Source organism: Tamandua tetradactyla, chromosome 18, assembly GCF_023851605.1.
Source record: "Tamandua tetradactyla isolate mTamTet1 chromosome 18, mTamTet1.pri, whole genome shotgun sequence".
Taxonomy (NCBI): domain Eukaryota; kingdom Metazoa; phylum Chordata; class Mammalia; order Pilosa; family Myrmecophagidae; genus Tamandua; species Tamandua tetradactyla.
In genome coordinates, this window is record NC_135344.1 from 36,092,535 (window position 1) to 36,116,403 (window position 23,869).

The window sequence follows — 23,869 nt, forward strand, 5'->3', positions numbered from 1 at the left end:
TATCATGCATTATTGTGCCTCTAAACAATATGAGTGCCTTTGCAAGTGGGGGTACTTTATAAATAAATGATCATATTTATTGTTATTAATAAAAGAAGCAGCCCACAATGCTCCAGGAGCCCCAATCTGCCTCTGTAAATTTGTGAATTGAATATCGGATCTTACCCGGCTCACCACGGCTGCCAATTCTCGCATCTCACTGTTTGTGCCAATAAATGCACTCAGAGGTTTCAGCAATCGTTCCTGTTGATAGGAACCAAAAAGCCTCACATTAGAATATTGCTTCATAATTTAGGAAGAAAAACAGAGCACGGATCTTGATGAAACAAACGATGGCAGGTTGCTATGACCTCTGACTTGATCTCAAGGTTTCACTGTACTCAAAATTCTATTTCTAAAGTTCATCTGGAATCTGACGAGTTGAAAGATGAATGTGACATCTCAGCCACTTACGGCGGGGTCCGGGTTACAATCGAAGCTGTTCAAGGCTAGTTCACTGCTTGCTCCCTTGATAGCATCTGTGAGCAGCCCATGGAAGTCAATGATTTGGCCCTGGAAGGGAATAATGGTTATTTATGCCATCAAAACATGAGGGGAAACCACATTAACAGCCCATCTTCATTACATCAAGATGCATGTATGTACCTTGGTGTGTAGGGCAAACTAAAGTTGGTTTTTAAAAGGCCCCACACCAATATTGAACATGAGTTCCTCAAGGTGAGGCACATTAGAAAAGAAAAAAACTATTTTGCAAGTAAATTCTTCAGAATGAAGTTGATTCCAGTAACGATTCACAATCATTTTCCAATTCTTGACACATGCCATCTGCTCCCTTATATGTCTGCTTTCCCTCACTTGCTTCATCACTTTAAAATGTTCCACATATGGGCAGAACTCAATGGGCACGAGAATAAAGACAGTTCCTCCTGACTGACTATAACACGCATTTACTACTCACTAGCATGCGGAACACAGACCAGGTTGGCAGAGTACTTGGTAAGTGTCATTTGTAACTCATATAATACCTCTGCTAGGCAATCATAAATATGGATGTTAAGGCCCAGAGACATTGTGATTTGCCCAGGGTCACACAGCTAACAAGGACAAAAGGCCAGGATTCAAACCCAGGTATCTGTCTCCCAGACCCATGGTCTTTCTACTGCCCCCTTGTCTTCCTAATGGCAAGAAGGGAAAAGCAGGCATACATGCAAAAACAAAACAAAAACAAATAATAATAACCCATTTTTTTGAGTGTTTATTCTGTGCAAGGCCCTGTTCTAAGGCTCTCTGTTCATTATGCCATTTAAAGTGGACAGTATGATTATTTCTAGTTAACAGAGGCAAGAGCTAAGGCTTGGAGAGATTCAGCAACTTGCCAAGGTTACATAGCTGGGTTGCATCTGAGCCAAAGTTGTGAACCTAGTCAGGTGACCTCCAAAGCCCCTGCCTTTAAGAACATGCCTAAATGTGCAGGGGCTTGGGAATCCTGAAGCTGGGGTCCCTGACATAATAACGGGAGACCCATTTTGGAGACTGGTCTCTGGCCATACACCCTCATTCAGTCTATGAACATTTGAAATGATAGGGGGAAAATCATTTATATTTTATTCTGAGGATATTTCAGCTGGAGAGTCTTTATAGCCAGATTCTTTCAAAGGTTAAATACTGGTTAAATAGCCCCTTCCTTGTGACCCAAACAAAAACATCTATTCATATCAACATGAGGATTCAAGACACTAATGCCACAAAGTTATGAGGCACAAAGGTGACTGAAAACACAATGAGAGTTGAAAAGGTAAGGAAATATTTTCCCATGAAAGGCATTGGTTTCATTTCCAGCAATTACCAATAAAATTGAAGCCCTTAAAGGCAGCCAGTTCAGGCCAACAAGGCAGCTTCACTTAATTTCTAGGGAAATGCTTCAGCCTATACACACACACACACACACACACACACACACACACACTCACTCACTCACTCACTCACAGAGTTCAGTGAGGCAGAGAAGTGCTGGCCAGGACCAAGACAACAATCTAGTAGTTGAGAACCTGATTAAAGAAAGAAGAAAGTCTCTTAAATTAAGGAGCTACAACCCTGGAGGTTATAATCAAGAAAGGTATGTTGACATTGATACTGCTTTTCATCCCCAAGTGACATGATTTAACCTACCTTTTACCTACATCTACCCAATCTAGGTCTTTCCAGTGTGAGAAGATCCACTCTGTATTAACTGGGACTCCATGGTTCACATGAAATTAGATTGCAACCTGGAGTCATCCCTCCAAAGAGAAAGGTCACACCACCAACCAACTACCACAACAAGGCAAAATACAATGAACTCAAGGACACGACTCATTAAATAATGCAGGACAGTCACGCCAATGTCTAGCATTTTAATCACAGAATTTCTACGCTTAAAGGATCACTGGAATCCGTATCTTCTAAACCCCTCAATTTACAGTCAAGGAAACTAAGCTCCAACAGATATGGGATAGATAATCTAAGATCATTCATCCAAAGAAAAGAGGATTCCAGATCAGAATCCCAGCATTCTGTTCCTCATCCAATGCTCTTTACAGTTTACCTCACAGCCAATTTGATCATTACATAGTAACTTTTCTGTCTGTCAAAATAAGGTTTTCTATTTCCATTTCTTAAAAGAAAAGTCCCCCTTTGAGTGTTAGGTTCACAAATCCCACTCACTCTTTGTGGGTGGGCGTTTTCTTCTCCACTGCTTCTGTTGATTCCTGATATGTTTAAGCCAAAGTCAGCATTCTCCATATGAATGTTATTGATAACCTCCTGAAGGGAGAGACAGTGAGAATTCAGCTGGGGGAAGCAACTGAGAAATGCACAATTAAACTGCCTATTCCATCATGCACCAAATATTACATACTGAATATCTATTCTATACATGATGAACCCTGTGTGTTATTTGGCCACTTTTGTGTTGAACCCAATAAGATAAATGAACTATATGTCTATGGCCTATGGATGGAGCTATCCCTGGAGAACGAGAAGACATTCCTGAATGCTCCTACCAAGCCATAGGCTCTGAGTGGCTTTTCCAATGGAGATGAAACAGTTGTCCCTCGACCCAGCCCTACTTGCTGTTTATCTGTTCTCCTGGAACCAGAGATGCTTGTGGCCAAGGGTGGCTGAGCCTGGAGATGCAGCAAGTTAACCAGCCTCTTGTGGAATCCATCCTGCCCCACCTGCACCTCCCTTATCCCTGAGTAAGATTGCCATGGGCAGAATGACAGACCCTCCTTCAGGGTGAGAGATTTCTTTCAACCAATTGAATTTCATGATTATTTCTTTCTATCCTGACATTAATTCTTTTTGTTCCTTTTCACCATTTCCACCGGTCCTCTTTCCAATGAAACCTGGCATGCTTTATTATAAGCAAGGAGGTTCTAGTCATAGATCTCCTGAGCCAGAAGCCATTGATTTCACCCACCTTCCAGGCTGTCTCCTTTCTCTGCCTTTCTACCCAAAGGCACGGAGATTGACCCCAGAAATTTCAATGTGGAGCTTTTTGATGGGGACCAGCCATGTGCGATTTGGAGAAACTCCAAGGGAGACTCTGAGACCCAGCCATTGATCCAGATTATCCTTGGCCTACACGTAGAAACTCAGGAATATACTTCAGGCAGGAAGACCTGCCATCTACTGGGACAGTCAAATGGCCCTCCTGCTCTTGGTATGAATACTAAGGGAATGGGTGGGAGGAAAAGGGAGACCTTCTACTCAAATTAAGAAACATAAGGAAATCTAGGGATTTGCCCATGATTTTAATATTGGGAGAAAAGCTACATTTTAAAATCATGCAGCAATTTTAAAAACATAGGTCCTCAAAAACTAAATAAATGTGACTTTTCTTTGGGCTATTTTTCAATATAGACGTCAACTGTGATACTACCAACGTCAAGCCAACCTGACCTGTTTGGGATTCTCCTTTCTGAGAGATCTGGTGTCTCCTGTCTTCCCCACTGTGGTCTTGGACCGTGGCCTCTGCTGATTGATCTTGGGAAGATTTTGGCAACAGTCACTCATCACCCTAGTAGAAGGGAAGAAAGACCTTGAAGGAAATCATTCTAACTACTTAATTTGAGGTAAATAAGCAATTAGCATAGCACCCTTAGAAAGGGTGAGTTCTTGAGACATATGCAAGCAGATGTGCCCACTAGCGGCTTTCCAATTGCGTCATCTGCCCACCTTGTCCGTCTTGCCCTGACTCACTGGGATCTCCCTGGTAGATTCCTCCAAGACGGGGATTGAGGGTCCACCTCCTCCTCAAGGCCCCCAACTCTCTGCTTCATTTCTTCTTCATACCACATGGCTTCTGCCCTTCTGCAAATGGCTCTGTGTTCTCAAGGACACATTACTATATAAGCATTCTTCCATTGTTTCTTCCCACCTTCTCTAAGAACAGGATGGGAGTCTTTCTTGGATGTAGCCTACCTACTTAAAATACCTCCAATTGTGCTGCATTCAATAAACAGAAAAAGGAGCTTGTGAAAGGAACACAAACTTGACCTCATCTCTGTTGTCACATATTCATATTTCCAAAAGACAATTTTCATGAGATAGTGTTCTCTTTAAGCAAAATGAATTGATGGGATTAGAAGTCTGAATAGTGGCTAACTCTGATGGGGGTGGAAAGTATTGACTGGCTACAGGGAAAGGGAGCCTGTTGGCAGGCTGAAAATGGTGGTGGTTACAAGGGTGCACACATGTGTAAGGTTATCAGCTTGAATTACTTAATTTGACTGGACTTTATGCACTTCACTGTATATATGTTCAATAGCAATAAAAGGTATCATAAATTTGTTCACTACATCCTCACAATTACATATAAAATTCATATTGGAATATTCATATTCTTAGCTGGAGGACAACATCCACAGAGAGTCATGACTTACTCAGGGAACAGAACATGGACATATCATAAGTTGTTTAGTTCTCTAAGCTCTTTTGTCCCTACATGTAAGGTACATTTGCAGGAGATTTACTAGAAGAATTTTCTCCCATGCTCTAAGTGATCTCAGAGAGTTGCTATTTTAATTCTATTTCTTTGTGAGAAATAAAATATTGAAAAAGTTGTTCATGCTTAATATAAATACACAGCCATTTGGCCAGCAAGACTGCCCATGCCACTAATACGAATATCGACACATAGGGTTGTGGGTTGAATTACATCCCCCTAAAAAGACATGTGGAAGTCCTAACCTGGTCTGTGAGTATGAGCTTACTTGAGAATACAGTCTTTGTACATGTAACCAAATGAAGAAGAGGTCTTTGGTGCCTTTGTAAGAAGAAAGAAGAGAGATTTGTACATAGAAACATACATAGAAGAAAGAGCCATATGAAGATGAAGACAGACATTGGAGCGATGCAGCTACAAGCCAGGGAACAACAAGGACTGCCAGCAACCAACAGAAGTTGGAACAGGCAAGGAAAGATCCTCTCCTAGTGCCTTTGGAGAAAGCACGGCTCTATTGAAACCTTGATTCAATACATTTCTGTCATTTAAGCCACCCAACTGGTGGTACTTTGTTATGGCAGCCACAGGAAACTCATACATATGGTAACCCTGATGTCAGACCCAATGGGGCGGATACATTGAGGTACACAGGTGATAGTTCCTTAGGACCTCTGTTTTTCATCTGTAGAAAAGAAATAAGTATATCTATCCTTTAGGCCTTTTGTAAGCACAAAAATGAAATACCTATGAAATGACTACCAAGTCCTTATTAATAGCATTGATTTAAATGAAGTAAAGTTATATATATATTTTGTTAAACTTGCCTCAATATCCTTTTGGGCTGACAGGGAAATGGGACTCTATTTTCCCACTTTGATTTCCCATTCAAGGCAACTGATCCATAAGATCTGCCTCAATATGACCAGAATCAAGCCCATTAATGAGCAAAACAATGCAATCCCATTCAATCAGCCCTGATACTTGTAAAATTCTTCCTACAATAGAACCACATTAATTCCACTTTACTATTCATAGGTGTACCCCACAAAATTTTTTTTAATTGACAAGCCAAACCAACATACAAATATGAACATTCTTAACATACAAACATTCCATACATGGTGTACAATCAATGGCTCACAGAATCATCACACAGTAATATATTCATCACCATGATCATCTCTTAGAACATTTGCATCACTCCAGAAAAAGAAATAAAAAAAAGAAAAAATGCATACATATCATATTCCTTACTCCTCCCTCACTGGCCACTGGTATTTCCATCTACCCAATATATTTTAACCTTTTGTTCCCCCTATTATTTTTCTATGCCCCTTACCACTTCCCTTCATTGATCACTAGTATTTCAGTCTACCCAATTACCCCACAGAGCTTTGCAGAGAAGGTTCAATCCCCTTTTAGAGGATGAAGACTGCTACTGCCTTGTTCCTGGGATTCTTTCCTCCCCAGGGCTTCTGTTCTTCAAGCACAACATCTCCAGTTGCTCTGTTTACACTGTTGACTTGTGCAGCACCTTCATTAACTCAGAATTCTAGGTCTCTGATTTTGTAATGGTGGAGCTATTTGTTGTGAACCTATGGTTAGAGCTAAAACCTTATTCCATAATTTTTCATTTTGTGTATTTTGGGCCCATCTTCCAAATTGTTAAGATCTTTGGATTCTAATTCTGTCACTGATCACATTAGCTCACCTTTCCATGTATAGGTCACCTGCAAATCTGTAAACTTGCAGCTTGTTCTCTGGTGTGCGATATAAGAATTAGGAAAAGGTCCTTTCATTTGTTAACAGCTAATCCCATAACTCAATCTCTTACTTTAATAACTAACTTTGAGTGCAAAATTGTGAACAGAAACACCATTCATTAGTTTTCTAATTATCCTTCCTGACTCCAACCATTTGCTAGCCAACATTTTCCCCTGCCATGGACAGGCATCTGCCCAGAGAGGAGCTTACCTTAAGGTGTCAAACATGCCCCCAAACTTTGTCCCTAATATGAAACAAAGCACCCCAATAATATACACTATCAGAATTTCCTACCCAGTAAAGAATGCTAAGGAATTTCCAGGTGTGAATGTGTGGCTGAAAAAAATCAGAACCTGAATGTATTCCAGAGTGGGCTCTTAAAATACTCTTTGCTGTCTCTACTCACAAGTAGTTACCATTTATTACTACAGTCTGACTATTTTTATGGAAACTATAAATAAAAGGAAACACTTTGGTCAAAACAATAAAACTGTTCCTAAAGAATAGTACAAAGCAAAGCTAGCCTTAAGCATGAGTGTATTGTAAGGCATACACAGGCCCCATGGCCATTTTTATAAGCCATGCCACGCAGCCCTAGAAGGTGTCTTTATCCCTTCCTTCTTGGGCTGCTGACAAGGGAACTGGATTCACAAGAGCAGGGAACATAGCAGGGGCTCATAGGGCCTGATATGTTGCTTATGATCACAACTTATAATTTTTTGTTTCAGTTGCATTTAGAATTTTTAAAAATTTTGTTTACTGCCCGAATGGTTCTGTGGTTGTTAACAATCAAACATGGGGTTCTCTGCCCAATGTACATAGCAGCCAATCTATGGCACTGGGGTTTCAAAGAGTTTATTGCCACATGAAGCAAGGAAAACAGCCTAGGGCCCTAAAATCTGCCTCCTTGAACTGTAGTAATGCTGATAGTTTTATAGTATCAAAAGATAGGCAGGTTTATGATAATGAGTGTAATGGCTAGAATGATCTAATTATGTGAGCATGCACAGATTGATTACATACCTAGTCATAGAACATACGGAAGAAAATGCTAACCCTAATATGATGATGGGTGTGATTTTTATTATAATGATGTATAAGTCACTTATAAGTTAAGTTTTAAACTACTGTGCATGTCAAGTGGGCCAATTATGGTTAGATATAGCTTCGTCTAGGAAGACAGTTTAGAAACTGGAGTAGGTTGTTCTGGGCTGACTCAAATGCCCTTCATTAGTAAACATTTAGGGGTTGTCATTGTGATCATGAGACTCTAAAGTTGTAAAACAGGATAAGGGGGTACAAGCGGGGCCAAGGAGGAGGTTTTTACAGTCACAACATAAAGATTACATAGTTATATAATTATTGTCAAAGATCAAGGCATCTGGGTTACAGTTTGGTGAGTTTTAGTAGTTTCAGGTATTTCCTTTTGATTAGTCTACAATACACTAAAAAGTAAAGGAAAAGTTAACTATTTAATGAGTCATCACAATCATTTGTTAACTCTTAATTTCTCAGTTACATGTCCCTAGAGCACCCAACTTAAACCTTTCTCTGAGGTTTAGGATTTATTATAACAGCAAAGAACCCCAGGCCCTGATGCTCCTTTTACAGCATCCTTTTACAGCATCCTGTAAAAGCTGACCATCCTTTTACAGCAGTGCCCTCAGGTATTTATAAACAGCTAAGAAAACAGGAATATGTTTTGGGAGTGGAAAGAAAACAATGAAGGAGGACACTTATGCAAGTGTGAGACCTACTGAGGAAGAATATGTCCACCCAGAACAGTCAAGAGGCAGAGGGCTCCAGTCAGGTGCTACAAGTCCCAAAGGAGATTACGAATTGAGATGCTGGAGAAAGGAACACAAGGTGAAAAGAAGAAGGAAAGTAACAGAAGAATAGGTGCATAGCAGGCCAGCCTTGAGGAAAGTGGCAGTGTGAGCTCAAACCTCCTGGTTCACTAATTATCTTCAAACATGGGAGGGCATATGATCTGGGAGTGCTCAAAGAAATTACACATATGATTAGGGGGAAATAACTAAAAATTGGGAGAAGGATCAAAGGAGAAGGAGGAGTTATAATGGAGAAGATAGGATTTAACAAATGATAAGACTGCTGAATCATTATATTAATTCTCTTCATCTCCAGTGTCTTGGAGGAGGTAGAAGAAAAAATGTAAAATTGTGGAACTGTAACCCATACCAAACTCTGAAATCTGTTCTATAATTACTTGTTACAATGTACTTTGAAATTTACCTTTGTATATACATTACATATCACAATAAAAATGTTTATAAAAAAGGGTGGGGGGGTAATATTTCCTGGGTACTCACTGTGTGCTAGAAACTTACTGTGTGCCAGAAACTTGTAAGTTACAGAGCTAAAAACAGAAAGTGGGTCTTGCTTTTTATCTCTGAGGTCCATACTTTAATACCACATGACTTAGAAAGATAGGGTCCCACTGGATGCAGTGATTTACAGTAAAACCAAGAGAACCAACCGACATTGGCCCAAGTCTTGGACGGCTGTAGTAGGAGAGGGACCATGGCTGAGCCTACCAAGGTAGTATGACCACAGCCTTGTGTTGCTGGTAGACAGTCATGGATCTGTAATGGAAAATCTTCTGGAAGGGGATCCCACAAATTCCTAGAGTTGAGCTGGTTAAGAAGAATTACCATTCACTTTACCTTCTGGTCTTCCCTCCACTTCTTTGTAGTAAATTATTTTCTGCTGTAGCAAAATAAATATTAGAGGGAAAAGAAAAGAATTTAATTTTTAAGGGAGAGAAATGGTAATTTCCAGGTACATCTTCCCTATTATATTGTTCTTAAAATTTTGTGCTACAGCTTTTTGGATTCTAGAGATACTAAGCTATTCTCATCTAGAGAGAAGTGAAATTACCAACTATGGGAAAGGGGCCGGTGCTCTGCAGGCATTTTGATACAGAGAAAGACACCAAAGACTTTAGCTATTAACTATGTTGGGTACAACAAACCTGGTAGCAACTCCAATATGGGGGCTACCTTTACAGCTACCATTTCATTATGTTTTCATTAACTTGGCACCATTTTGCTGCGGTGTCTGGGATGCCAGGATAACTGCATGAGTTTGGCAGGGCACATTAGCCATACTCTGCCAATTTACCTTAAAATAAGGACATCATTGTCCAATATAACAGGAGAATATGGATATCAAGCTAGATTAGAACTAGCAATGCAGAAATCAAATCGTATCAATAATTTTCTGGGTAGCCCTGGTTAGGAGTTAGTGTTTTCTCTGCCAAGACCCAGCTCTAACAACCAACCAAGGAAGTCAAGCTCTGGACCCTGCATGGGAAGAGAGCTCAGATGAAATCTCTCTCAGACCCCGTCTAGCTCTGAGATTTGGGTCTGTCTATTTTTAATTGATGGTCCTCTTGGTTTCCTGGTCCCTATATGAAATGTTAAAGTCTGTGGCTTAACAAGCGCCTTGTAAACAGGACAATGGTTTATAATTACTTCCCCCACTTACAGACTTCTCAGTCAATGTTACAACAAAACATGGGACCCTTGCTTTAGATCTTTGCTCCAGTCAGCCTCGTTGACTGCTAACCAATCCTGGGTTTTGCATTTTATTGATCATTATCTGGACTGATGGCTTTCAAAAGCATTTCATTATCTATACATGAGCTATTAGCTTCAACAATAGTCATTTTCATGTTATTTTCAAGAGAGATAATAGTCCTCCTAACTTGAAAAAGTGTTCTGTCATTTATCCTCTTCCAACAGCTCTTTGCATCTCTAAAGAAATGCAAACCATGTTGTTCTACAAAGTACCTGTGACACACTTGGGTTTTGCTTTCACTACCCTAAAACACACACGTCCTCAAATAAATGACAGCATGGCTGGCTAGAAGCAAAGGTTTGTGTTTCAAAATCCTCTGAAAATGCAAATACTATCCAGGTCTTAACTTTTAGTTCTCGATTTCTTTTTAAAACCAAAGATCCACTCCTGAAAAAGGTGCACCTGTGCAATATTCAGACAATTGTGTTTAAATGATCTACACTGGATCTCAGAGAGGCTGCACCATCATTCTGGTGTATTCTCTCAGTGCAGGGTGAGGAGTACCATCTATCAGAGAATAAGATGAGGAAGACTCACTAATCTCACAAAGAAGATAAAGCCTTATTTCTAAGTAATCACCACATACCTGTGTCTGATGCCTTTTTGACAATTTTGGGGTATTTCTGAAATTTTACAAAATAATAGCTCTCATATTCCATCAAAATAGTTTCAAGATCAATGTTGTCACAAACTTCAAAGCGCCGTAACCCCAATTTGGTTTCTTGCTCCAAGGCATTGGCCGTATCAATATATCTGGTGGTTTCACAGGAGAAAAAAATTTAAATCAACTCTAGGTAAAAAAATAAAGTTAAACAGCCATTGTAAGTCCAAAGACACTCAACATACAAAGAATAAGCCTACATTAAATAGTACATCCGATGAAAACTACTATAAATGAGGTGTGCTTATAGAGTAACAAGTCCCATCTACTTTAAATATATCCACATAATCTTTCAAAGTAGTTGCCTCTGGAAACTACACACCTATTCTAGTGATTTCACATTGCTCAAACATTTTTGGAAGTTCTTAAGAGTCAAATGAGTAAATTAAGTAAGAAAACAAGTCTTGTTTTTACCTTCACTCAGTTTTAGTCAAAATGGTTATTTGCCCAGGTTGCCTACCTCTTTATTCACCAGAATTAATTTTAGGTAATATTTGGCAATTGTTAAAAACAAAATTCACCTCCAAAGGGCTAGAGTGCCATCACTGAGGCAATGCAAAAGAATGTGTGATGAGCTGTGTTACAGATTGAATTTCATCCCCCAAAAAGATAAGTTCAAGTTCTGACCTCTGGTCCCTTGAATGTGATCCTATTTGGAAATAGGATCTTCGAAGATGTTATTAATCAAGATGAGGTCAAACTTTATCAGGGTGAGTCGTCATCCAATCTGATTAGTGCCTTTATTAGGAGTGGAAATTTGGACAAAATAGGAGACAGAGAGAAGATGGATGTGACAGAGTCAGAGATTGAATCATGCTATGGATTGCTGGCAAGTCACCACCAGAACCCTACTCAGAATTCATAGGAAACAGCCTTATTGACATCTTGATTTGGATTTTATGCCAGTTTGAATCTGTTGGGTACCACAGAAAAGCCAAGTTCTTTAATCTTCATTCAGTAATGTTGAATGAATGGGAGATTTTGATTGTTTCCATAGAGATGTGACTCACCCAATTGTGGGTGGTGACTTTTGATTAAATGGTTTCCATGGAGATGCGTCTCCAACCACACAAGGTGGGGTGGCTTACTAGGGCTCTTTTAGAGGAAACCATTTTTGGAAAAAACTTCAGAGCCACCAGAACCAATAGAACGGACAGAGCCCTAGGGAAGCCATTGAAGAAGGCTTATGAAAAGAGGAGAGAAAGCCAGCCGACGTAGCCACGTGCCTTTCCAGTTGAGAGAGAAACCCTGAACATCATTGGCCTTCTTGAACTAAGGTATCTTTCCCTGATGCCTTAATTTGGACATTTCCACAGCCTTAGAACTATAAACTTGCAACTTATTAAATTCCCTTTTTTAAAACCATTCTGTTTCGGGAGCTTTCAAACTAGAACGGACTTCTAGTCTTCAAAGCTATAAAACAATAAATTGCTCTTATATTAAGCCATCCAGATTATGGTACTTAGATACTTCAGCTCCAGCAAACTAAGACAAGTTCTGAAGAAAATGCAAAGATATGTTGAAATTTATTAGAAGAAGATGTCATCCACTTGAGTGTATTATTTCTGGTAGTTTTTTAGCCAGTCACATATTACATGTAAAGTAGCATCTTTACTATTGTTTTTTCACTGTTATTTTTAACCTGTTCCGTCATAAGATTGTCCAAGTTAAGTGGTTTTAATACTAGAAGCAAAGGTTTGTGTTTCAAAATCCTCGGAAAATGCAAATACCATCCAGGTCTTAACTTTTAGTTCTTGACTTCTTTTTAAAACCAAAGATCCACTCCTGAAAAAGGTGCACCTGTGCAAATATGCACAAATTAGCATAAATTTCAGGGGCTCACCACTCTCTCCCAAACCCCCACTCCACTCCTGTTCACCCAAGGACCTCAAATTAAAAGCTTTCTGCTACAGGTTAGAGTTCTTTCTATTTGATTAGAATCTGGGAAGGTAGAAGAATAAAACTTTCTTTTTTAGTACGCATTCTTCCATGCAATGACATTTAAGTCAGCTGGAAGACTGAACTTTCTTAAAGGGGGTTCCACATTATAGTGCCAGTGACCTTGAAGTGTATTTATTTCTCCCAAGCTAATTTTAAAGAATTTGCGAACCCCAGTTAGTTGACTATAGTCCATAAACTTTTTTTTTATTAATTAAAAAAAGAATTAACAAAACAATTAGAAATCATTCCATTCTACATGTACAATCAGTAATTCTTAATAACATCACATAGTTGCATATTCATCATTTCTTAGTACATTTGCATCGATTTAGAAAAAGAAATAAAAAGACAACAGAATAAGAATTAAAACATTAATAGAAAGAAAAAAAAAATAAAACAAAAAACCTATACCTCACATGCAGCTTCATTCACTGTTTTAACATAATTGCATTACAATTGGGTAGTATTGTGCTGTCCATTTCTGAGTTTTTATATCCAGTCCCGTTGTACAGTCTGTATCCCTTCAGCTCCAATTACCCCTTCTTTTTTTTTTTTTTTAATTAACGGAAAAAAAGAAATTAACCCAACATTTAGAAATCATACCATTCTACATATGCAATCAGTAATTCTTAACATCATCACATAGATGCATGATCATCATTTCTTAGTACATTTGCATCGGTTTAGTAAAACTAGCAACATAACCGAAAAAGATATAGAATGTTAATATAGAGACAAAAATAAAAGTAATAATAGTAAAGTCAAAACAAAACAAAACAAAACAAAACAAAAACCTATAGCTCAGATGCAGCTTCATTCAGTGTTTTAACAAGATTACTTTACAATTAGGTATTATTGTATTGTCCATTTTTGAGTTTTTGTATCTAGTCCTGTTGCACAGTCTGTATCCCTTCAACTCCAATTGCCCATTATCTTACCCTGTTTCTACCTCCTGCTGGACTCTGTTACCAATGACATATTCCAAGTTTATTCTCGAATGTCCGCTCACATGAGTGGGACCATACAGTATTTGTCCTTTAGTTTTTGGCTAGACTCGCTCAGCATAATGTTCTCTAGGTCCATCCATGTTATTACATGCTTCATAAGTTTATCCTGTCTTAAAGCTGCATAATATTCCATCGTATGTGTATACCACAGTTTGTTTAGCCACTCTTCTGTTGATGGACATTTTGGCTGTTTCCATTTCTTTGCAATTGTAAATAACGCTGCTATAAACATTGGTGTGCAAATGTCCGTTTGTGTCTTTGCCCTTAATTCCTTTGAGTAGATACCCAGCAATGGTATTGCTGGGTCGTATGGCAATTCTATATTCAGCTTTTTGAGGAACCGCCAAACTGCCTTCCACAGTGGTTGTACCATCTCACATTCCCACCAACAGTGGATAAGTGTGCCTCTTTCTCCGCATCCTCTCCAGCACTTGTCATTTTCTGTTTTGTTGATAATGGTGATAATGGCCATTCTGGTGGGTGTGAGATGATATCTCATTGTGGTTTTGATTTGCATTTCTCTAATGGCCAGGGACATTGAGCATCTCTTCATGTGCCTTTTGGCCATTTGTATTTCCTCTTCTGTTAGGTGTCTGTTCAAGTCTTTTTCCCATTTTGTAATTGGGTTGGCTGTCTTTTTGTTGTTGAGATGAACAATCTCTTTATAAATTCTGGATAGTAGACCTTTATCTGATATATCATTTCCAAATATTGTCTCCCATTGTGTAGGCTGTCTTTCTACTTTCTTGATGAAGTTCTTTGATGCACAAAAGTGTTTAATTTTGAGGAGCTCCCATTTATTTATTTCCTTCTTCAGTGTTCTTGCTTTAGGTTTAAGGTCCATAAAACCGCCTCCAGTTGTAAGATCCATAAGATATCTCCCAATATTTTCCTCTAACTGTTTTATGGTCTTAGACCTAATGTTTAGATCTTTGATCCATTTTGAGTTAACTTTTGTATAGGGTGTGAGAGATGGGTCTTCTTTCATTCTTTTGCATATGGATATCCAGTTCTCTAGGCACCATTTATTGAAGAGACTGTTCTGTCCCAGGTGAGTTGGTTTGACTGCCTTATCAAAGATCAAATGTCCATAGATGAGAGGGTCTATATCTGAGCACTCTATTCGATTCCATTGGTCGATATATCTATCTTTATGCCAATACCATGCTGTTTTGACCACTGTGGCTTCATAATATGCCTTAAAGTCCAGCATCGCTAGACCTCCAGCTTCGTTTTTTTCCCTCAAGATGTTTTTAGCAATTCGGGGCACCCTGCCCTTCCAGATAAATTTGCTTATTGGTTTTTCTATTTCTGAAAAATAAGTTGTAGGGATTTTGATTGGTATTGCATTGAATCTGTAGATCAATTTAGGTAGGATTGACATCTTAACTATATTTAGTCTTCCAATCCATGAACATGGTATGCCCTTCCATCTATTTAGGTCTTCTGTGATTTCTTTTAACAGTTTTTTGTAGTTTTCTTTATATAGGTTTTTTGTCTCTTTAGTTAAATTTATTCCTAGGTATTTTATTCTTTTAGTTGCGATTGTAAATGGGATTCGTTTCTTGATTTTCCCCTCAGCTTGTTCATTACTAGTGTATAGAAATGCTACAGATTTTTGAATGTTGATCTTGTAACCTGCTACTTTGCTGTACTCATTTATTAGCTCTAGTAGTTTTGTTGTGGATTTTTCCGGGTTTTCGACGTATAGTATCATATCGTCTGCAAACAGTGCTAGTTTTACTTCTTCCGTTCCAATTTTGATGCCTTGTATTTCTTTTTCTTGTCTAATTGCTCTGGCTAGAACCTCCAACACAATGTTGAATAATAGTGGTGATAGTGGACATCCTTGTCTTGTTCCTGATCTTAGGGGGAAAGTTTTCAATTTTTCCCCATTGAGGATGATATTAGCTGTGGGTTTTTCATATATTCCCTCTATCATTTTAAGGAAGTTCCCCTGTACTCCTATCTTTTGAAGTGTTTTCAACAGGAAAGGATGTTGAATCTTGTCAAATGCCTTCTCTGCATCGATTGAGATGATCATGTGATTTTTCTGCTTTGATTTGTTGATATGGTGTATTACATGAATTGATTTTCTTATGTTGAACCCTCCTTGCATACCTGGGATGAATCCTACTTGGTCATGATGTATAATTCTTTTAATGTGTTGTTGGATACAATTTGCTCGAATTTTATTGAGGATTTTTGCATCTATATTCATTAGAGAGATTGGTCTGTAGTTTTCTTTTTTTGTAATATCTTTGCCTGGTTTTGGTATGAGGGTGATGTTGGCTTCATAGAATGAATTAGGTAGTTTTCCCTCCACTTCGATTTTTTTGAAGAGTTTGAGGAGAATTGGTACTAATTCTTTCTGGAACGTTTGGTAGAATTCACATGTGAAGCCATCTGGTCCTGGACTTTTCTTTTTAGGAAGCTTTTGAATGACTAATTCAATTTCTTTACTTGTGATTGGTTTGTTGAGGTCATCTATGTCTTCTTGAGTCAAAGTTGGTTGTTCATGTCTTTCCAGGAACCCATCCATTTCATCTAAATTGTTGTATTTATTAGCGTAAAGTTGTTCATAGTATCCTGTTATTACCTCCTTTATTTCTGTGAGGTCAGTAGTTATGTCTCCTCTTCCATTTCTGATCTTATTTATTTGCATCCTCTCTCTTCTTCTTTTTGTCAATCTTGATAAGGGCCCATCAATCTTATTGATTTTCTCATAGAACCAACTTCTGGTCTTATTGATTTTCTCTATTCTTTTCATGTTTTCAATTTCATTTATTTCTGCTCTGATCTTTGTTATTTCTTTCCTTTTGCTTACTTTGGGATTAGTTTGCTGTTCTTTCTCCAGTTCTTCCAAGTGAACAGTTAATTCCTGCATTTTTGCCTTTTCTTCTTTTCTGATATAGGCATTTAGGGCAATAAATTTCCCTCTTAGCATTGCCTTTGCTGCATCCCATAAGTTTTGATATGTTGTGTTTTCATTTTCATGTGCCTCGAGGTATTTACTAATTTCTCTTGCAATTTCTTCTTTGACCCACTCATTGTTTAAGAGTGTGTTGTTGAGCCTGCACGTATTTGTGAATTTTCTGGCACTCCGCCTATTATTGATTTCCAACTTCATTCCTTTATGATCCGAGAAAGTGTTGTGTATGATTTCAATCTTTTTAAATTTGTTAAGACTTGCTTTGTGACCCAGCATATGGTCTATCTTTGAGAATGATCCATGAGCACTTGAGAAAAAGGTGTATCCTGCTGTTGTGGGATGTAATGTCCTATAAATGTCTGTTAAGTCTAGCTCCTTTATAGTAATATTCAGATTCTCTATTTCTTTATTGATCCTCTGTCTAGATGTTCTGTCCATTGATGAGAGTGGGGAATTGAAGTCTCCAACTATTATGGTATTTGTGTCTATTTCCTTTTTCAGTGTTTGCAGTGTATTCCTCACATATTTTGGGGCATTCTGGTTCGGTGCAAAAATATTTATGATTATTATGTCTTCTTGTTTAATTGTTCCTTTTATTAGTATATAGTGTCCTTCTTTGTCTCTTTTAACTGTTTTACATTTGAAGTCTAATTTGTTGGATATTAGTATAGCCACTCCTGCTATTTTCTGGTTGTTATTTGCATGAAATATCTTTTCCCAACCTTTCACTTTCAACCTATGTTTATCTTTGGGTCTAAGATGTGTTTCCTGTAGACAGCATATAGAAGGATCCTGTTTTTTAATCCATTCTGCCAGTCTATGTCTTTTGATTGGGGAATTCAGTCCATTAACATTTAGTGTTATTATTGTTTGGATAATATTTTCCTCTACCATTTTGCCTTCTGTATTATATATATCATATCTGACTTTCCTTCTTTCTACACTCTTCTCCATACCTCTCTCTTCTGTCTTTTCGGTTCTGACTCTAGTGCTCCCTTTAGTATTTCTTGCAGAGCTGGTCTCTTGGTCACAAATTCTCTCAGTGACTTTTTGTCTGAGAATGTTTTAATTTCTCCCTCATTTTTGAAGGACAATTTTGCTGGATATAGGAGTCTTGGTTGGCAGTTTTTCTCTTTTAGTAATTTAAATATATCATCCCACTGTCTTCTCACCTCCATGGTTTCTGCTGAGAAATCTACACATAGTCTTATTGGGTTTCCCTTGTATGTGATGGATTGTTTTTCTCTTGCTGCTTTCAAGATCCTCTCTTTCTCTTTGACCTCTGACATTCTAACAAGTAAGTGTCTTGGAGAATGCCTATTTGGGTCTAATCTCTTTGGGGTGCGCTGCACTTCTTGGATCTGTAATTTTAGGTCTTTTATAAGAGTTGGGAAATTTTCAGTGAAAATTTCTTCCATTAGTTTTTCTCCTCCTTTTCCCTTCTCTTCTCCTTCTGGGACACCCACAACACGTATATTTGTGCGGTTCATATTGTCCTTGAGTTCCCTGAGCCCCTGCTCAAATTTTTCCATTCTTTTCCCGATAGTTTCTGTTTCTTTTTGGAATTCAGATGTTCCATCCTCCAAATCACTAATTCTATCTTCTGTCTCTTTGAATCTATCATTGTAGGTATCCATTGTTTTTTCTATCTTTTCTACTTTGTCCTTCACTTCCATAAGTTCTGTGATTTGTTTTTTCAGTTTTTCTATTTCTTCTTTATGTTCAGCCCATGTCTTCTTCATGTCCTCCCTCAATTTATCGATTTCGTTTTTGAAGAGGTTTTCCATTTCTGTGCGTATATTCAGCATTAGTTGTCTCAGCTCCTGTATCTCATTTCAACTATTGGTTTGTTCCTTTGACTGGGCCATATTTTCAATTATTTGAGCGTGATCCGTTATCTTCTGTTGGCATCTGCGCATTTAGACAGATTTCCCTGGGTATTGGATCCAAAAGTTTGGAAGATTTTTCTGTGAAATCTCTGGGTTCTGTTTTTCTTTTCCTGCCCAGTAGGTGGCACTCGTGGCACACGTTTGTCTGCAGGTCCCACCAGTAAAAGGTGCTGTGGGACCTTTAACTTTGGAAAACTCTCGCCGTCCGGGAGGTTCGCTAGCCGAAGCGGCTTGGAAGGGATCGAGCCGGCCCGGGGTCCGAATGCGGGGAGGGTTGCTGGCCGCCGCAGCCTGGGAAAGCGCCCGTCCGAATTTCCTAGTCGCCCGGGCGACAAGCGTGGCGGGAGGGCGCCAGCGGCAGCTGCCCGCCCGGGAGAGTGCACGTGTCACGGGTTTGGAAGGGGCCTCCCCCACCCGTCACCGTTCTCTGCGGCCTGGGGATTTCCGATCCAATTCTCTCAGTTGGTCCGGGGGGCCGCACGTGGTGTGGGCGCCAGCCGCCGCGGTTTCAGGGGACCGCCTCTCCAATTCTCCCAGCCGGCCCGGGAAGGGGGAAGGGAGTGACTCCGGCCGCTTGCCGCCCCGCCCGGTGAAGCCCGCGCGCCTCGGCGATCTCACCCAAGCGGCTTCTCTCAGCCAGCCAGCCGTTCCAGGATGGGGTACGCTGTCTTTTTTATCTCTGTTGTGGCTTTGGGCGCTGTTCTGTATCGTTTCTACTCCCCTAGTAGCTGTCCTGGAGAAGAAACTAAGATCCGCGCTTCTTACTAAGCCGCCATCTTCTCCAGAAGTCTATAGTCCATAAACTTTTATACTTATTGATGGCTCCTCAGGCTTCTATACTGTCTCAATTCCCATTTTACAGAGAGAAAAACTAAATCTGTTTTTAAAGTTAATAACTTCTGTTTAGCATGCAATAATACATGTTCATTTCAGAAAACAGAAAATACAGAGAAGTCAAAAGAAAATTCCACCACTCAGAGATAGACTGGTAATATTTTGCAAATCTTTCCAAAATTTTAAATGACACACACATATACATATACTTATATATATATGCACCTGTAAAGAAAAAAAAAGAGGGAAGATGGAAGGACAAACTATATATTACTTTTAGTCTTTACCAACATCATATTATACTCTGAACTCTTTTCAGAATCATGAAGATTTGACTTACAAAAATTCCAAGAATAGATTACTGCAGACCCCATGTCTCCTAAACTAATTGGCCAGGGGAACAAAACTGTTTTCATATGTTCTTAATACACTGGCTGAGTCTGAATGAAATCTGAACTTTGATATGCTTGGTAGGAGAGAGCCACTACAGATTTTTAACCAACAGAATGACAGGAAAAGGCATTGGGAGAGTTGGTTAGCAGTAATGAGCAAGACACAGTAGGAGAAGCAGGGAGGTTGTTAACAGTAACTTAGCCGGAGAAGATGCATGAATAGTTCTACAAAAACGAGCATCCATGTCCTTCATTGTCTGATCTCATCACTTCCTTACACACCCAAACTCTGGTCTTTCTGTTTAACTCATTGTTCACTGAGGCCATTCCTCTGTGCCCCTACCTGAATGTCCTTGTCCATTGCATCTGTCTATCAATATTCTAAACATCTTTCAAGACCAGCTCATGTCACCTTCTCTATAAAGCTTCTCCTGATTGTTTATTCCACCATAATAAACTATAATCTATCCTCCTTGCTGACTTTTAGTGCTTTATTAAAGGAAGTTATCTTTTTTATATTGAATACATCCTTAAAACTAACCAAAGTTCTCTTTTAATCTTGATAATCTATTCATACCTCCATTTGTCAGTAAGTAGGTCTCAGAAAAATGATCAACTCTAGTAGAATTTTCATTAATTCAAGATGCAAAAGGCCATCTAGTGGCCAAAGGGGAAAATACATGCTTTGTAAATACAGACTGTACTAAACTTTCTTGGCCCTAAGACCAGCAACTGCAAGGATAGCTATTCTGACTTGTATTTGTCTGTCTTTTTGTTTTTACAGTTCTTCTTTCTGATGTGGTTTCTGGAATATAAAATACAATGCAATAAAAATAGAGATTACTTGTGTAAATAGTTTTAATTGCCTTCTAGTTTTTTCTACCTATCTACATGCTAGTAATTTCCTCAAAGGCTATTCAAATAATGTTTATTTCACAGCTACCAATACTATGCTCACAGTGTTGAGGTCCAGTTTTATAAGAGTCATGTTTTATAAGAGTCAAATAATCCACTAAAGCAGCATTTCTCAAAGTGCTCCGTGGAGAATTAGTCTTCAAAGAGGTCCTAAGAAAACATTGGTTTGTAAAATCTTGAATATTGTGACTTTAGTACAGATATTCCCATTGCATGTTAGCAAATTAGACAGTCTGAGAAGTCCTGAAATAAGAGAACCTGTTTAACTTAATTTAACCCAATGTTTGTCAAACTTACCTGACCACAAAACTCCTTTAAAGAACACCTATTAACATCCTGCAGTACTAAAGTCCCATAGTACTTACTTAGAAAACACTGCCTTATAGTATTTTAATGAAGAGGTCTTTCAATGAAGCTTAAATTTTATAAAAAAAAAAAAGGAAGTAAAATGGGCCAAACCCATGTTCTAGCTGCTTTAAGTCTTTTGCTGAACCAGACTGGGTATTAAAAAGAATAAAAATCCAAATACTACCTCCATCCTAGTAAAATAGCAAGCACTCATATATGCAAACTTTGTGTCAAGCACTAATTAAGCATATCACATATGTAATCTCATAATAAGTTCCTGATAGAGTCATTATCCCATCTCATAGAAAAGGGAACTGAGGCACAAAGAGTAGGTAACTTACCCAAGGTCACAAATTAGCAAAAAGCAGAGTGGGCATTTGAACCTAGTCTGGCTCCTGGGCTATGTTCTTATCCAGGAAGTTCCCCCTACAGCACTAACCTCACAGCTCTCCTCTTAGAGCAGACACCTGGCACTGACTGTGCTATAGCCCTTAGAACCACTTTCCTTAGATGGATGGTGACCAGTGCAGAGCCACCTTTCGCCCAAATGCAGACGGCCTGGTTGGTGATTTCAGGAACACCATCACTTTCTTGATCCAGGAACAGAGGCATAGAGAGGACCAAAGTCAGCTCTGCTCTTCTTGGGCTCTCATTTCCACCCCACTGCTGTGTGTGGATCCAGAGATTTAGTAGTTGAGGATCAACTAATTGGCCTGCCTGGTAATGATGTGAGGGGAGCACTCATTTCTCTGGTGATGTGGAAAAAGTGGGCTATTTTCTTAAGAAAATTTAAATCCCCAACACCAAGAAGAAAAGTATCTATGAAACTGTGTGTTTCAAGTAAGTGGACTAAGGAATGCTTTTTATATTAAAGATTTTGCAGTTCATCTCATTCACCATGGGTAAAATATCCCTCATTTCCAAAATTCTGCTGTTAAGGGTTATGAGACAGGCCGTATTTGTAATTAAAGAGCTTACAAAGTCAAGGGGAGAAAAATAAATCTGGTACTCATAACAAAGTTTGTTCAAAAGTACAGCATTATGGGTGGGCCACAGTGGCTCAGCAGGCAGAGTTCTCGCCCGCCATGCCAGAGACCTGGGTTCGATTCCTGGTGCCTGCCCATGAAAAAAAAAAAAAGTATAGCATTACAATCAGTTATTAAAATGAAATTTTGGCCAAAAATTCAAATTCTTTAATGATTTAAATAATAAAAGAATGCTGAAGTAGAGTTGCAGGGAGTTCATTTCCTGGCTTTAAAAAATCATCATTAAATATATATATTTTCCACACATATTTTGATTTTCCTGTAGTGACCCTCAAGCAAAAAAAAAAAGATTGTTGACTTTGGAGTAGTTTCCTCTGGACCCTGGATGGCTTTTGGAGTGAGACAGGACACTTACAGCCAGGTGGCCCCCAGTGAGTTCCTTAACTCCTCTAAGCCTCAGTTTCATCAGGTACAGAGACTCCAATTCTCACCTTAAAATTTAAAAGAAATTTTAAATTTTCTAGCAATGACCATTGCTAGAATGGTCATTCTCCTCGAGAAGGCAATGAGTTTGTTTAAAACAGTTTTTCTCGCATGGTTAAGAGAAATACTAAATTCTCCATTCCCTCTCTGCTGCCTCCTCTTCTCTTTCTCACCTCCCCAGAACTAGGGTTACTAGGTGCTCAAATTTGACTTTTGGTTACAGTTGCTCCCTTATTTCACCAATAGACACCATGCTTATTGCAGAAAGAGATACTCATTCAACTGTCTGGGAAAATACCAGAAATTTGTTCTTACTTTAATCCAGTATTCCTATACTTTAGCACTATTGACATTTAGGGCTGGATAATTCTTTGTCCTGTGAACTCTTTTGTGCATTGTAGCATGTTACCAGCATCCCTGCTCTCCAACTACTTGTTGCCAGTTGTAACAGCCAAAAATGTCTCTTGATATTGTAAATTTGACTCTTGGGAAATGGGATGGGGGTGGGGGCTGAGGGCAAAATCACTCCAGCTGAGAACACCTACTCTAACTCAAAGGGTTTTTAACTCTAAGCCTGATACCTGAATATTTTCTTCTTAGATGATACTTGAAAAGCAAGAAAAATTTAGAAATAGGTAGTACCCTTCAAATACTTTGTGGATCAGTTTTTTTCTTCTCACAAAGTATTCAGCATATTGGCACCTTTATTGTGTTTGGATGTTTTTCAACAAGGTAGGGGGCAGTGGTGGTTTGGAGCTATGTACCTCCATAACACAAGTCTTAAACTTAATCCATTCCTGTGAGTGTGAACTCTTGTAAATAAAACCTTTTGATGAGGTTACTTCAGTCAAGGTGTGGCCCACCTGAATAAGGATGGGCCTTTATCCAATTATTTGAGTCCTTTATAAGCAGAAATTCAGACACAGGGAGAGAAAAAGGACGTAGCAGCCAGAAACTGAAAGTTAACAGATTCCAGAAGAGAAAAAGAGATAAACCAGGTGAGGCTGCCATGTGAATTACCCTGTGACAGAAAAGGCAAAGACCAAGGATCACTAGCAACCAGCCCCAGAATGCCACAGGCAGTGTGCAGGGAGAAAGCATTACCTTGATGAAACCTTGATTTTAGTCTT

The 23,869-nt window shown here is 38.9% G+C and overlaps 1 protein-coding gene across 9 annotated transcripts in view; it reads right to left on the reverse strand.

The window, feature by feature from the left end:
• KATNAL2 (katanin catalytic subunit A1 like 2) overlaps positions 1 to 23,869 on the reverse strand; it is a 305,997-nt gene that overhangs the window by 185,560 nt on the left and 96,568 nt on the right. For 7 of the 9 annotated variants that reach the window (XR_013165142.1, XM_077135532.1, XM_077135533.1 and 4 more), the window contains exons 3-8: positions 10,938 to 11,104; positions 9,436 to 9,478; positions 3,943 to 4,060; positions 2,704 to 2,802; positions 454 to 552; positions 166 to 243 (exon numbers count right to left, since the gene is read on the reverse strand). Coding sequence is in view for 8 of the 9 variants with exons in the window: in XM_077135532.1 (XP_076991647.1) it covers positions 166 to 243; positions 454 to 552; positions 2,704 to 2,802; positions 3,943 to 4,060; positions 9,436 to 9,478; positions 10,938 to 11,104 (604 nt within the window). In the remaining variant the exon portion in view is untranslated. The remainder of the gene's footprint in view (positions 1 to 165; positions 244 to 453; positions 553 to 2,703; positions 2,803 to 3,942; positions 4,061 to 9,435; positions 9,479 to 10,937; positions 11,105 to 23,869) is intronic. The other 2 variants (XM_077135531.1, XM_077135534.1) reach the window with 2 other exon arrangements.